The sequence below is a fragment of the Palaemon carinicauda genome, chromosome 14 (assembly GCF_036898095.1).
Source record: "Palaemon carinicauda isolate YSFRI2023 chromosome 14, ASM3689809v2, whole genome shotgun sequence".
In the NCBI taxonomy this organism is placed as follows: Eukaryota; Metazoa; Arthropoda; class Malacostraca; order Decapoda; family Palaemonidae; genus Palaemon; species Palaemon carinicauda.
In genome coordinates, this window is record NC_090738.1 from 123,861,295 (window position 1) to 123,878,013 (window position 16,719).

The 16,719-nt window shown below is 45.8% G+C and overlaps 1 protein-coding gene across 1 annotated transcript in view; it reads left to right on the plus strand.

The window, feature by feature from the left end:
- The window catches only part of LOC137652982 (zinc finger protein Xfin-like), a 67,958-nt gene extending 56,620 nt beyond the window's left edge, over positions 1 to 11,338 (plus strand). The window contains exon 7 of the mRNA XM_068386373.1: positions 9,466 to 11,338. Coding sequence (XP_068242474.1) covers positions 9,466 to 10,649 — 1,184 coding nt within the window. The 3' untranslated portion in view covers positions 10,650 to 11,338. The remainder of the gene's footprint in view (positions 1 to 9,465) is intronic.
- Positions 11,339 to 16,719: the final 5,381 nt, after the last annotated feature.

The window sequence follows — 16,719 nt, forward strand, 5'->3', positions numbered from 1 at the left end:
TGTCGTAAAAGGGTCTTGAGAAGATCTCTTAAAGGACTAAAAGTCCGAGCCATGCTCCAAGTTGGAGGTCTTCCTCCGACTAGGGCAGGGACGATCGTAGCTTCGCATGAGCGAGGATAGATCCAGCGGGCAGGAAAAAGTTATTCCTTTAAGCCTGAAGGTCAGGGAAAGGCTGAGCGACAGGCTTCATTGCCGAGAGCGGAAAGGAGTTTCCTCCCGCCGAAAGGCAATAAGACCGTTATTGCTGGAGAAGAGGCCTCACGGGAAGAGGTATATCTCCCACGGCACCCACCACCTTAGACTCTTCACTTTGCCTGGGAGACCCCTGTGGATGACTATCGCAAATGACGCGACCTCCGTACCGCGACTGTAGCGGGTTGTCTCTTCTAGAGGAGGAAGCGTAGTGTCTCCAGGCATGAAGCCGAAGCGACGCCCCGGTTCGGGAGAGATGTCGCAGTGTGGTTGCTTGAGTAGTCTGCGCCGTGGGAGAAGCTCTCCCGGGAGTTCCGTCAGGGGAAGCAGAGGGTCCAGAAACCGTTCTGCGCATAGTCCCAATGGAGCTCTCCCATTGAAAGGTTGACAGACAACCTGGTTTTGTTGAGACCCATTGTCTGCAGACAAAAAGGAGGGAAGACGCAGGCGTCGAATTTGTCCCACCATCACCGGAATGCATCTTGCCAGAGTCTCGGGGTCTGAGACTGGGGGGAAGACTAGTGGAAGCTTGAGGTTCCAAGGTGTCGCGATCAGGTCCCCCAGACCAGCACTTGCTGGTTACCCAAGGTCAAAGACCCCTAGGTACACTCTCTCTATGAGGCTCTGCTCGGATAGTCTGAGAGAAACATTCCCCTGCCTGGAATGAGAGAGCCGATGGTGGAATTGAGAGAATCTCAATCATCCCGGTATCTCTACTGCAAGATGTGAAGGTGTGAAAATGCGTCCCCTGCTGGTTAGAATGAAGTCGACGCGCAACGGGGCGACTTGGCAGGAGCTGTAGGATCTGAAGAGGGGCCAGACTAAGGCCCCTAAGCCTGCCTGAATGATGGAGAGGTATCCTTCAGGTCTTGACCATAGGCCTGGACCGGAACATGCCCCCCCCCTTTCCTTTGACGAGTCCGAGAACCGCATCAAGAATGTGGGGAAAGGACGAGAATATCCACTACCATCAAGAGGCTCCATAGGTCAACACCCATTGCAGGTTTAATAGTTCCGCTGGTCCCATAGGGCCAGGGAGTCCGGTTAAACATTGCCTGAAGCCACCGGGACTTGGATCGCCCCACATGGAACTTATCCTGAGGCGACCGTTCGGACTATAGACGGGTCAATGAGGAAAGAAGAACTAGGAAACGTTCCAAGGTAGGGCTGAAAGCTCTGCTTGACTGAGAACAGGTACTGCGACTCTCCTCAGTCTTGCCACAGTCAACCGAAAGGAAGGCTCGGAGGATGCGGTAACAGAATCTGGCGTCCCCAGGTGGTCACCCATCCAAGTACCGACGTTGCTTAACCTCGCTGGACGGACGAGAAGCGGGGTTTCCAATGTGGTAAGGCGGTTGACTCAAAATCATGGCCAGATACTCCAGATGTTGAGGCAGAGGAAGAGAAGGCTCCAAGCAAAATACCATGAGCCCACACTCATGGTCAGCATCCGGAAGCTTGTCCCGGCGCTGAAGAAGGTCGAAACCCGAGCCTACCGGAGTTGACCAGCCCTCCAAACAGCAGAGGAGACGGAAGCCTGCACCTGAGCGGCCAAGAGGAAGGCAGGGAGAGTTCTCTGGGGAAACAAACCTGCTATGCCACGGCGGGATAGCCACACTGCATCATAAGCAGGAATACTTGCAGTCTAGGCTGAATTCGACGAGCACCCTGGAAGATGGATGGAATGGAAACTGAAAGTACCCGTCCTTCCGATCCAGGGTTAAAGGAGTCCTGTCGCCTCGTTACCAGTCTGATCGATTCTGCTGGTCTACGCTGGCCGAAGTTTGTTCGACAAACTTGATCAGGGCTGAGAGGTCGACTATGGACATCCCCTCTCAGATCCTTCCTTACAAGAAAGGATTGACTGAGGGGACCGGGGGTGAAGCCGTCGATGATCCTAAGGAAGACCTTCGCCTAAGGTATGGATCATTCTGCCCAACCGGGCAACTCTGCTGACGCTATGGCATAGAGGTTCAGAGACACTGAATTCGCTGACAGAGACGGCAGGCGCGATATCCTTGGCTACTCACAGAGATTGTGCGGGAATGGGCATCGGGAAGCTGTCATTTGGATGAGTAACCTTAAGCATCCTCCCAGCGAAAAAACCTGCAATCCTAGAGTTCGTGAACTCCTTTTAGGCCTATGCCCCCCCGGGGGAGTCTCCCGTGCCATCTGTTCCTGACAGGAGGAAACTGCAATTGGACACCTTGTCCCAGTTGTCGTAGCCGATAACTTAGGCCGACGTGGTTGAAAGAAAAGGGCGCTGGAGCCCTGCAGAGTCTGGAAGAAAGCGCCTTGGAGGAGTGAAACCGGAAGTCGATTTACTCCGCACAGCAGCTGTCTAAGTCTCTGTCCTTGGGCACAGACAAAACTCTTCTCAAGGATGGAAGGGTGTCTGAGGTTGTCGACCTCCACAGATGAGACACCCGAAGGAAGCCTTCAGTCAGCGCGTCCAGATGGTACAACATCGAGCTTGTCCGCAAGTAGATACTTAACGACGAAAGGCCAAGGTGTCTGAGCTCGAGAGGAGGAAAGTACCCTTGATCTTCCTGTAGCTTCCTTGAACCAAACCTCGGGCCGTAACCGAGGAGGGAAAGAACCTGGTAAGCTCCCAGAGGAAGAGGTAAGCAGTCACCCCTTGTAGAAATCTTGAACGGAAAGCCCCCCCCGCCAAAAATCCTTCCAGGGCAGGAGAAGGAGAGAGTACTCGTGCAGGAGAGGGGACCCTCGAGACCGACCTCTTGGGAACCAACTTCGCCCTGGGGGAAGTCACCACGAAGTCCACTCCTCTCTTTCTCTTCAGCGTAGGAGAGACAGCCGCTGGTTTGTTACCCTGGCCGGCGAGTGCTGGTTTCATAACCCTCATTAATGCCCGTGCCAGCGGACCAAACCATGTCTGCTGCTCCAAGGACACAGAGTCCGAAATCCTCGCTAAGGTGAAAGGGATCGGGCGATCCTTTGGAGTGGATCCGACGGTACCTGCGTGAAAAGAAGGTGGGGAAGAATGCTGTACTGACCTGTCTTCGTCCTGCACTACCAACCTGTGCTTGGATGGAGGTGATCGCGAGTGCCGTCTAGGAGCACGCGTCCCTGCTGCTACCACCGGCTGTGGAATTCGCCGCGAACTATGGTCGCGCGAGGGCGAACGGTCGCGCAAAGGCGAACAGTCGCGCAAAGGCGAACGGTCGCGCAGGCGAGCGGTCGCGCGGGCGCGCAGGCGAGCGATCACGCGGGCGCGCAGGCGAGCGATCGCGCGGGGCGCGCAGGCGAGCGATCGCGCGGGCGCGCAGGCGAGCGATCGCGCGGGCGCGCAGGCGAGTGGGCAGGTAAATGAACACGTGTCCGAGGCGACGAACGCAAGCGATGGCGTGACGGCGAGGGATCGTGCTGCCGCGTAGGTGAAGAAGATCGCTGGCGATAATGACCGCGTGATGGTAAGCGATGGCGAGCAGCATGTGTAGGGGAATGATCGCGTGAAAGGGTGCGATGGTGCTCAGCATCCGCAGGAGGGCGATCGTTCAGGGTTGTGCGATGAGGAGCAGCATGCGTAAGCGGGCAATCGTGCAGGGTTGTGCGATGGCGAGCAGCATGCGCAGGTGAATGATCGCGTGAAAGGGTGCGATGGTGATCAGCATCCGCAGGAGGGCGATCGTTCAGGGTTGTGCGATGAGGGGCAGCATGCGTAAGCGGGCAATCGTGCAGGGTTGTGCGATGGCGAGCAGCATGCGCAGGTGAATGATCGCGTGAAAGGGTGCGATGGTGATCAGCATCCGCAGGAGGGCGATCGTTCAGGGTTGTGCGATGAGGAGCAGCATGCGTAAGCGGGCGATCGTGCAGGGTTGTGCGATGGCGAGCAGCATGCGCAGGTGAATGATCGCGCGTTCAGGGTTGAGCATCCGCAGTTGAGGGTCGCGCGATGGCGATCAGCATCCGCAGTTGAGGGTCGCGCGATGGCGATCAGCATCCGGAGTTGAGGGTCGCGCGATGGCGATCAGCATCCGCAGTTGAGGGTCGCGCGATGGCGATCAGCATCCGCAGTTGAGGGTCACGCGATGGTGATCAGCATCCGCAGTTGAGGGTCGTGCGATGGCGATCAGCATGCGCAGGTGAGCTAGTAGCTGACGAACCATGTTCCTTCAGAAGTGTTGGAGAACGTTGGCGTGCCAGCTGTAACACACGTGGGCGATCCGGAGATCGCTGGCGAGCTGATGATCGCTGACGAGCTGATGATCGCTGGCGAGCTGATGATCGCTGACGAGCAGAAGGCTACGCGTGGAAGCCTGCGCAAAGAAGAAGTCCTTGACCCCGACCTGAACCGAAGTTCTAGATCGCGAGGGCGAACGTGGGCGCACAGGGCACGTAACAGGAACCGCAGGGAAGATCATCTTGAAAGCGCTGACGAACAGGAGAGCGCTGATGAGCAGAAGGGCGCGCAGGGAAACCCTGACACGCAAGGGAAGAACCCCCGTGGGGGCAACCCTTTGCCCCGAAGGGATCGTTGTCCGCCGGGGGACTGATGTCCGTCGGAAGACCGCTGTCCGTCGGGCAGACCGTTGTCCGTCGGGAAGACCGTTGCCCGTTGGAAGACGAGATCAGACTGCTGTCCATCTGCACCAAGGCGGAAGATCGAGAAAAAAAAAAAAAAAGGAGTTGTAGGCTGCAAACGGAGATCCAAAAGGGCGCCTCAAGCACCCTTATAGGGAGATGAGAGGCCCTTACGACGAGGCGGACGAAGGGCCTTACGGCGAGGGAGGCCAACAGCAACAGCAACAGAAGAAACCTTCGAAGAGGAGTCTCTATGAGTGTACTCTCTCGCGAACGAAAGAGAAACACTTCGAGGAAGAGACTGGTCAGCCAGTGACCTAAAAGGAGCAATCCTCCGAAGAGGAGCTCCTGCAGTTGCCCAGCCCCTTGAGCGAAACTGCAGGTGCGACCGCTCAGCACCAAGAGCATAGTCGCACGAAAAAAAGGCAAGAGAAGAACCCCCCAAAAGGGGAAAAACTCAAGCCTGGACAGGAAAAACTTCCCTCGGAAGGAAAGTTATCCCCGCCCAAGGAGGCAAGCCTCCTGACTGTTCTAAAATGAACTGGAGAGCTGTCCGTCGACACGGGAGTACTACCAGTAGAAGGAGACACGCCCCTGACGAAAATACAAGGGGGGAGGCAGCAACAGCCGAATCCCCAGGACTCAACCAGACAGCTCACACCGTTGCTATATTACAGAAACGAACTAGATCGGTAACTGTAAAAAAATAAAACAAATAATATTAGTACACATTCATTCCCCCGGGAAGGCTCCGAAGAGGAATCCCGAGGGAAAGGAACAAGAATTACACAACAGGCACGTGCCCTCACAACCACTTACACTCGCGGAAGGAGAGCTGTAACCAAAACAGAATTATAACAATTATAATTATGTAACTATGTAATTATGTAATTTAAAAATGAATGAACACTAAAGAAAGAACGAAAACCCTCAAAGGAATCGTTCTACAAGCTGAGAAAAAACAACTACAATTAGATTCATAACTAATTGATACAAACGTACGCGTAGCAACCCCCCACACGGAAAGGAAGCTAGGCTACAAGGGCGTAGTAACACGTAGTAAAAGGGTGAACGACCTCAAGAGAGAGAGAGAGAGAGAGAGAGAGAAAGACATAAGTCAAACTCGATCGCCACCCATAAAATACGCCGTGGTGGCCTAACTGCCGAGGCCTCCACGTAGATATCGTACACTACACACACACATCTGAAAAGGAAACTTACTTATTTCTATACTCAAATATATATATAAACATGAAAACATGTTTACATATATATTGAGTAAAAGAAAAGTAAGCGATTAAGTAAAGACAAAACAGACAATGGCTGCCAAGCGAGGACCAAGACAGAGACGTCTGTCACAGTCCAAGCCAAAAGTGAAAGTGAGTATTCACGTGTGTGTGAGGGGGAGGAGGGGTAGCTAGCTACCACTCCCCTACCCCCCCGCTAACTAGCGCGGGGGGTAATACACCCTCGTTAAATTCTAATGGCTCGCCATTTCAGCTACGCTAAAAGTAATAACCCTTTGTAAATAGCGTGGTTTGTATTTCGGTTACGGAACAAACATTAGTAATAACCAAATCAACATACTGTACTGAATAATCAATATAATCGATGCAAAAACTAACCTATACACAAATGTGTAAATGCATTTGTTTCTTCATAATAATCAGAGATAAACGTAAACAAAACATTGGTTGCCATTTTTTTATCGTGCTTTTTGGCGTGTTTAGGAAACGCATGATATAAAGTCGCCTTTAATATTTGTGCCTGTTTTAGTTTAGGGTACGTTAGTACATGCATTAAGTGTTCTGTACATTAAAGGGTAGTTTGTTAACAGTACTACGTACAAGGGAAGGTTTTAAAAGTCTGAATATACATGTTGAAATAAATAGGTAAATATGGTGTCACTACTTTGCGGATTTTCACCTATCGCGGCCGGGTCTGGAACCTATCTACCGCGATAAACGAGGGTTCACTGTAGAGCGGACTTGTAGCCTTTGATATTATTGCTCTCTTCTTGAAGAAACAAAAAGGAGATATGCTATAATGGGGACAGTGGTACGTTTTGGATCTATACTTCTAACATTGTGCCAGTTTCAGGAAGATCCCCATTTTTATGTTTAGTTGTACAGTATAGTACAGTACTATAGAACCTTAGGTGGTTTGCTGAATATTTTGGCTGTATTCTCCAAAAATCCTCTCTTAAGATGCTTTTGGAAATTCCAATGTGAATATCCATCAAATCTACTCTGTTGGAACCTGCTTAAGTGTCAGTGAAGGTAGAAGTTTTGTCCAATCGGGATTTTGTCTTGTCATGTCTATCAATTAGTCTGAAAGCCATTTTGAGAGAACCAAGTAAACAACCAACTCTTGTCATAGTATTCTATAAAGTAATCATAAATACAGTGGGGGGGGGAGTGTACACCTCTGTGTTGTCCCAAGAAAACACAAAGAATACACTGTCTAGGGTATAGAAACTATTATAGATGGACAGTACACAATTATTTCAAGTCCTTCTGACTGGTAGTGAACAAATAAAATATTGAGACTGTCTGTGCACATATTTATCGGTTAAAAATCTTTTTACTTTGTGACATTGGTGCCACTAATATACACCTTTGGTTGTCTTGTTTGATCTTAATGCTTCTACCATCATATTCTTTACAAAGAGACTTTTTGGAATTCCTCAAAACCTTGTTGTCGTTTCTTTCCTACAGACAGAACTCTTGCTGTTTTAAGAAAGTTTTCTACCCAACCTCTTATATAAGTGTAAAAGGTGATAACCTGTGGAGAAGGTGGCAAACTTTTCTCCTTTCTATATGTTGTGGTTCTGAAGAATATTTGCTTCGATATCTTTTAAAACAGGAACCAGATGACTGTCTTGGTGAATTAATTTTTTTAATATAAATTACATTAACATGTTCTGTGAAGCCATTTTGTAACTACAGAATGTTTTTCTTAACCCCTTTTACCCCCAAAGGACGTACTGGTACGTTTCACAAAACTCATCCATTTACCCCCATGGACGTACCAGTACGTCCTTGCAAAAAAATGCTATAAAAATTTTTTTTTTCATATATTTGATATTTTTTTTAGAAATTTCAGGCATTTTCGAAGAGAATGAGACCAACCTGACCTCTCTATGACAAAAATTAAGGCTGTTAGAGCAATTTAAAAAATATATACTGCAAAATGTGCTGGGGAAAAAATAACCCCTTGGGGGTTAAGGGTTGGAAATTTCCAAAGAGCTTGGGGGTAAAAGGGTTAAAAAATACAAGATTCTTAATTACAGAACTAGCCACAGTTTTTCGGATAGACACAGGCTTTGCATAAAATCTTCCATCATGGATAATAATCAGTTGCTTCTTTTTTGTGTGTGTGAGACTGACTTTTCCCAGATCCTAATATAGCTCGAGAATTTAATGCGAATGACAGTGATGTATTCTGGCCTGACAATGTATTATGTGCTTACTATCACTCTTAGCTTTTCAGCTTCTTTCAGGCATTTGAATTGGGTTCAATATGATTGATGAACTAGAGGGGCACCCAGTAGATCAGTGGTTCCCAACCTGGGGGAAATTTCTCCCTGGGGGGAAATTTGAAGCTTCCAGGGGGGAAATAATTACACTACCTACTAACTAAAACAAGCGGAAAATGTCCTCACAGTACGTGCGGCAATTTGTTGTTAGCCATTCAATTGTGATATGATCATATCAGTTCTCAAAGACATGATATTCAAGGGGAGAATTGGAGTGTCATGCCCATTTCTGAGGCAGGCGAGTGGGCATGAGGGCTGGGCGGGGCATGAAGGGGGAAATCTGGATGGTTGAACTGGGTGCAGGGGGGAAATGACAGAAAAAAAGGTTGGGAACCACTGCAGTAGATAGTATACCTCCACCAAGGCAGCTTATTTCTCAAGGTTAGGGTTAATTCGGTCGACCTTTTGCACGACCTTGATCAAGAACTTTCAAAATTGAATCACTTCCATGTCACAGCATAACGATTAATCCCTGAATGTTTCATTAACCCTTTTACCCCCAGGCTATTTGGAAATTTCCAACCCTTAACCCCCAAGGGTTATTTTTTATTCAAGCACATTTTGCAGTATATATTTTTCAAATTGCTCTAACAGCCTTAATTTTTGTCATAGAGAGGTCGGGTTGGTCTCATTCTCTTGGAAAATGCCTGAATTTTCTCAAAAAATTATCAAAAAAAAAAAAAAAAAAAATTGTAAATAGCATTTTTTTGCAGGGACGTACCGGTACGTCCATGGGGGTAAAGGGATGTGTTTTGTGAAACATACCAGTACGTCCTTTGGGGGTAAAAGGGTTAATCAATGAATAAAATTTTGGCCAGGAACTTGTTTACAAACAAACAAATGGACAAACATCAGGCGAAAACATAACCTCCTCTCCAACTTCATTGGTGGAGGTAAAAAGGTAACCCGTGATAAATTCCAAAGATCCTGGAAACCAAGTGCATGTAAACATATAAACAGCCGGTGAACGAGTTAGACACCTTAGACCTAACTCTTTTACCGCACATTTACACTGGGAACATTTTCTGACAGCAGAAGTAATGCTGGTAATAAATGGTTTGCTATGAAACTAATTTATTTTCTCAATTTTTATACAGTATTGAATATTATAGGTTTCTAATGATAATACCAAATAATTTTAATATATTAGGTAACTGAATATAATCCCTAATGATTTTTTATTGTTTCAGATTTGGATGAGTATATATGTAATTTGTGTGACATTTCCTTTGAAGATGTAACCACTTTTTATCTCCATATGAAAATTCATATAAATGTAGATTGTGCTGGTTCAGAAAGAACACCAAAAACCAGTATATTGTCTGAAGGTAAAAAGACTAATGATAAAAGGGAACATTGGTGTAACTTATGCTTCAAGCGTTTTTTTACCACTCATGCCTTCACGCGTCACATGCAGGCTCACCGTGACGGAAAAACTTTCCGGTGCAAGATATGTCCCAGGAGTTTCACATCGAAAAGTAGCCGGTCTGCTCACACCTGTCAATATGTCACCGAGACGTCTGGTAGGTGTAACGGTGGTCATCATGCTTCACAGGGACTGGATGATCAGCCAAAAATAGTTGAAACGGTTATGTGTAATGAAGAGTATTCAGAAACAGTTACAGATTCAGACAATAATGACAATTTAAAATATATTGGTGCAGAAAGCAGAAAATATCAATGCAGACTTTGTTTGGGTGTGTGGACAAATAAAAGACTTTTTTGGCAACATTTACTTGGGCATTCTGCGAAAGTTCCTTATACCTGCAAAGTTTGTGCAGAAATCTTTAATAAAAAGTCGTGGAAAATTCATGAAGAATCTACATGTAAATGTGTTGCATGTGGAAAATTAATCAAAGTAAAAGCAGAAAGTATACATCCTAAACTCTGTAAAGTTGGTAACCCTTTCACATGTACCCTATGCGTCAAAAGATTTCCAACGACTGAAGTTTTCAGTGACCACATGAAAACTCATTCCAGAGAGAAGTCGTTTGCGTGCAAATGTGGGAATGAGATTTGTAACCATGAAACAGATCTACAAAAAGAAATGCATAGGAAAGAAAACAAAGACCCAAGTCCCACGTTGATCCCAACAGAAGATGAGGATGACATTTTGTCCGATACTCCTAGTGAAGAAATCATTTCCCTGATTTCCGATGAAGAAAGTACCAGTAATGTGAAAATGTCTTCAGTAAAAACTGGAAGTGGTTTTGATTTCAATAAACTAAAGCCTTTTGTAGTTGTCAATGAAGATAGACAGTTTTTAAATAATAGTACTGCTACAACTGATGAAGAACAATGTGATTTTATTGTAATGAGTGATGAAACAGATAGTTATATCCAAAATGAAAGTGCAATTGACCCCCTTGCCTAAGAAGAGGAAGCCATATCACAAAACAGGTCTTCAAAAACTGTGAAAAAAGCGCCCGCAAAAATCAACCGCACTGTAGCCACCAGCTGCGTACAAAGGAATGTGAAGCAGGATCGTATAGGAGCACTGGAAGGTGATAGGATGTGTAATGGCACCTTACTTATCCTACCCCTCGGTGGATTAGACTGGTAAGGTCTGTTTGTGGTGCAGATATCTATGGTTATCTTAGGATACGTCCCTGATTATACACGATATCTTCGGATAGTTATTTCCTGGGGTTGGAACCCTGTGATACCCAACGATAATTCTCTCGTAATATCAATTGCAGAAATATTATACTGTAGAAAGTTGCCAGAAGGAACTTTCATCAGAACAACATAGCTATCCCACCCAAAAATATATTTTTTCTACGTCAAAATCCCTTTTTTATCTAGCTATAGTACGTAATTGTTACAATGGCTTTTGTAGATGTAAAGAATTTTGTTTTTTTATGTTCTGCAAAATAAATTTGATCTGTGAGTGTTTTTTAATTGTATCAAGGATAAAGATCAAAATATATTGCATAGGGTTGAAGACATTTAAGAGATGATGGAGAGAGGATTTTGAACAACTAATGAATGCTGTAAATTGCTTTTGTAGATGTAAAGAATTTTGTTTTTTTTTATGTTCTGAAAAATAAAATTGATCTATGAGTGTTGTTTAATTGTATCAAGGATAAAGATCAAAATATATTGCATAGGGTTGAAGACATTTAAGAGATGATGGAGAGAGGATTTTGAACAACTAATGAATGCTGTAAATGAAGGAGAGGAGCTGATAGGTTGAAGACATTTAAGAGATGATGGAGAGAGGATTTTGAACAACTATTGAATGCTGTAAATGAAGGAGAGGAGCTGGGAGAAGCACAAAGGGTGGTGGGGCCAATGATTTGGAGTTGTGGAATACAGATGTGAAGTGGACACAGAGTAAAATGTAAAAGTGGGAGTGAGGAGGACATTGGAAGGAACCTTTTAGTGGAGAGAAGATTGAGAGGAAGGCAGAAAATAGGTGGTAAGATAAGTTAAAGGATGATATAGAAAGAAGAGGTTGCCTTTGATGGAAGGCAACCAACCCCTTAACGTAGGGATAACACTGGAAATAAGTAGTTAGATTGTATTAGAATTCTGATCATCCTTTACACTCGGATCTTCCTGGATAGTTCCCTCCTGTTTGTAATACTAGGCATGCCATTAATTCTAATAGTCAGGCCTTCTTCATCATGGGGCTCAATGCTACACAGTATTCTAGAAGTTTTATTTCAGCTGTGACCAAGTTGTGGAATGATCTTAATTAGGTAGTTGAATTGGTTGAACTTCAAAAGTTCAAACTTGTGGCAAATGTTTTTATGTTGAACAGGCTGGCATAAGTCTTTCAATAGTTTATATATGAAATATATGTTCTGATGTTGTTACTGTTTTTAAAATATCTTAATTGTTCATTATTTCTCATATTTTTTTATTTCCTTTCCTCACTGGGCTATTTTTTCCCAGTTGGAGACCTTAGGCTTATAGCATCTTGCTTTTCCTACTAGGGTTGTAGCTTAGCTAGTAATAATAATAATAACAGGAATACTTTACTGTACAGTACTGCAATATTACTTTTCAGTTTTATAACAAGAATATTCCAAAAGATGTTAAACTGTTTTCAATGTTCATAGTAAATTACTGTTAATATACCTACTGGTAGTTGGTCTTCCTGCTATCCTTTGTATGGCTGATGTCAGTGTAGATGATATTAACCCTTTTACCCCCAAAGGACGTACTGGTACGTTTCACAAAACCCATCCCTTTACCCCCATGGACGTACCGGTACATCCTTGCAAAAAAATGCTATAAAAATTTTTTTTTTTCATATTTTTGATAATTTTTTGAAAAAATTCAGGCATTTTCCAAGAGAATGAGACCAACCTGACCTCTCTATGACAAAAATTAAGGCTGTTAGAGCAATTTAAAAAGAATATACTGCAAAATGTGCTGGGGAAAAAAATAACCCCCTGGGGGTTAAGGGTTGGAAATTTCCAAAGAACCTGGGGGTAAAAGGGTTAAGGAAATGTCCCTGTATGAGAGAAATGTGAACTTTAACCTCAAAGTGTAACTGTCAGCTTATCTCCCCAGTTGATAACCGGCGCTGAATTTCCCTAAATGAATAAATAAAACAGGCAAATTCTCATGCTTAGAACCAGTAATGTTTGGCTACAGTTACAGAATTTGTGGCTGTACAAAGTGAAATGTTAATCTTGTAAAAATTTACCAAGAACCATGAGTTTTCATATACAATCTGGTGCGGCCTACGTAAGCTTGTGTGTGAAGGAATGAAGTGTGACTCGTCCCAGGAAGTTGACCTGAAATCCTTTAGATGGAAATCTAGGATAGGACATTCCCAATACCACCTCGTCAGGGTATGAGGACATGACAGTATTACACCTAATACAAGGAACACAAGGAAGCATGGTTTACCTGCAGTGGTTTGAGGTCAAGCTTCTAGAATAGTGTATAGTATTGAGCTTCATGATAGAGAATCTATGACTATCAGAATTAACTGCATACCTAGTACTGTACACTATTACGTGCAGGATGGTACCGATATGGCTGGGAGGCAGGGGTGCCATTCGTACGATAATTATCGTACATGTACGATACATACCTTAGGTATATTCATATGTTTATGTGTGTGTTTAATTAAACACTTATACTAAAATATTTTGAAATAAGTCAATCATGTAACTCCTTAATAATCATATTGAAACTGCGTAAAATAATTTTGGTTGAAAACAGCAATATAAAGGCTCATGTACGATAATCCAGTCGAAATAATCTGGTAACCCTACTGGGAAGATCCGAATGCAAAGGATGGTCTGAATTATGAAAAATGCAACATGCATAAAGGACTAACTGAATGATGATCAGTGCCAGAGATTATTATCTTGACCAGCAGAGACAACCAATGGGTCTCCCTACACCATTTCAGCTGCCGAGACATCCAGGTCATCCTTAGGAGCGGTTCTTAATCCCAAGAGATCCCAGGGAAACTGAGTAAACCAGTTAGAGTCATTGCATTGGGACATTAAAGCTGCTTTGAGGGTGTGATGAAACCATTCCGTTGGCTGCAGGGTTGTAGGTGGTTGTCTGATGTAGGGTAATACCCAGGAGGTTCGCTAATGATGTCCACAATTGAGAGGTGAAAGTGGTACCCCTGTCAGAAGTAATATGCTCAAGGATACCAAATCTCGCTATCCACCCTGAGAGTAAGGCAGATGTACATGAGGCAGACATGACAAATTCGTAGATAATTTGTGTTTATCCTAACCATACAAACCTTAGCTATTTACAGAGGGTATTACTTTCGACGTAGCTGACTGACGAGCCATTAGATTTTTAACGAGGGTTAACTACCCCCTCCCTAGTTAGCGAGGGGGTAATGGGGTAGGGGAGGGGTAGCTAGCTACCCCTCCCCCCTCACACACCAGTGAACTGATTCACTTCGCTTAGAGGTAGGACTTCACGGGGGACAGGGCTTGCGGGCAAGTATGTGTAAATAGCTAAGGTTTGTATGGATAGGAAAAATACAAATTATCTACGAATTTGTCATTTGTTCCGTAACCGAAATACAAACTACGCTAATTACATAGGGTGACTCAACCCTTAGGTAGGGTAGTAAGTCCCAGCCTTACTGGCTTTGGCTTTGCCCGGTACTCAGAATCCGAGTATGTAGTACTCGAGAAAAGGAGTCCCTGCACCAAGCAAGTCCCTTGCTCTGCAAGGAACGTGCGGCCTACGTAAGCTTATGGGTGAAGGAATGAAGTGTGACTCGTCCCAGGAAGTTGACCTAAAATCCTTTAGATGGAAATCTAGGATAGGACGTTCCCAATACCACCTCGTCAGGGTATGGGGGACGCGACAGTATTATTTTAATACTAGGAACACAAGGAAGCATGGTTTATCTGCAGTGGTTTGAGGTCAGCTATGCAGAGAACCCAGGATGCTGCTTTCCCCAAGAGAGGGGAGGATGAAGAAAAGAGTAAGGGCCAGACATACTTCTTCATTCATGCAGACTAAAACCGGGTAACAATGCCCTCAACCTTCTACTACTTGTCCATTAAAGAGCCTGAGGTTAGACCAGCTGTTGTGCAGCCACCACAGGGCCGATAGAGAACGTATCGAGCCTCCTGTGGGTCACGTCCTGCAGGTAGTGGGCTGTGAAGGTCGTTTGACGCTTCCAGACCCCAGCTTGTAGAACCTGCGTCAATGAGTAATTTCTCTTGAATGCCAGGGACGTAGCGATGCCTCTGACATCGTGTGCTCTAGGGCGACGTGACAGAGGAGGATCTGGATTCAGGGAATGGTGGAGGACCCTACGAATCCATGCTGAGATGGTGTTCTTAGTGACCCTCCTCTTCGTCCTCCCTGTGCTCACAAACAATGCTTGCACTTGAGGACGAACTGCAGCTGTTCTCTTAAGATATAGCCTCAGACTTCTTACTGGGCACAGTAGGAGATGGTCTGGGTCATCTGTTACAGAACGGAGACTCGAAATCTGGAAAGAGTCAAACCGTGGGTCCAGAATCCAAGGATTTTGAGTCTTAGCCACAAACTCAGGGACGAACCTGAACATTACCTCCCCCCATCCTCTTGAATGGGCGACGTCGTACGAGAGACCATGAAGTTCACTGACCCGCTTGGCTGAGGTCAAAGCGAGTAGGAACACCGTCTTCCAGGTCAGGTGATGATCAGAAGCCTGGCGTAATGGTTCGAACGGAGGTCTCTTAAGAGACCTGAGAACTCGAACCACGTTCCATGGAGGAGGTCTCACTTCCGACTGAGGGCAGGTAAGCTCGTAGCTTCGTGTGAGTAGAGAAAGTTCCAGCGAGGAGGAAATGTCCATTCCTTTCAGCCTGAAGGCCAGACTTAAGGCTGAGCGATAGCCTTTCACTGCCAAGACTGAAAGGCGCATTTCTTCCCGCAAATACACAAGAAACTCCGCTATTGCTGGAATAGTGGCATCGAGGGGAGAGATACCCCTTCCACGACACCAACCACAGAAGACTCTCCACTTCGCCTGGTAGACCCCTGCGGATGACTTTCGCAGGTGTCGAGACATCCTTTCTGCAACTTGTTGCGAAAAGCCTCTCTCTGTGAGGAGATGCTGGATAGTCTCCAGGCGTGAAGCCGAAGCGATGCTATGGCTTTGTGGAAGATGTTGCAGTGTGGTTGCTTGAGTAGCTCGTGTTGTGGAGGAAGTTCTCTCGGGAGTTCCGTCAGGAACTGCAGAAGGTCCGGGAACCACTCTGCATGATGCCATAGCGGAGCTATCAAGGTCATTGACAGGTCGACCGATAGTCTGGTCTTGTTGAGCACCCTTCTCATCAGACAGAACGGTGGGAAGGCGTAAACGTCGATGTTGTCCCACCGTTGTTGGAAGGCATCTTGCCAGAGTGCCTTGGGGTCCGGGACTGGGGAACAGTACCGCGGAAGCTTGAATTTCAAGGCTGTCGCGAACAGGTCCACAATCGGGGAACCCCACAAAGTCAGGACTTTGTAGGCTACTAGAGGATCCAAAGACCACTCGGTACTCACTATCTGCAATGCTCTGCTCAGACTGTCGGCGAGCACATTCCTCTTGCCCGGAATGAAGCGAGCCGATAGTGAAATCAAGCAGACTTCGGTTCATCTCAGTATCTCTACTGCAAGATGGGATAGGTGTTGTGAAAAGGTACCTCCCTGCTTGTTGATGTAAAACACTATTGTGGTGTCGCTCATCACCACTACAGAGTGACCCACCAGGGTCTGTTGGAACTGTTGAAGTGCCAGATATACGGCCTTCATCTCTAGCAGATTTATGTGGAGGTACTTTTCTGATTCTGACCATAGGCCTGAGGCCCTGTGGTTCAGAACGTGGGCCCCCCACCCTTCTTTTGAGGCGTCCAAAAACAGCATCAAATCCTGGGGGAGGACGAGAAGATCCACTCCCTTTCGGAGGTTTTCGTCTGTCACCCACCACTGAAGGTCCGTCCGTTCCGCAGGGCCCATAGGGACCA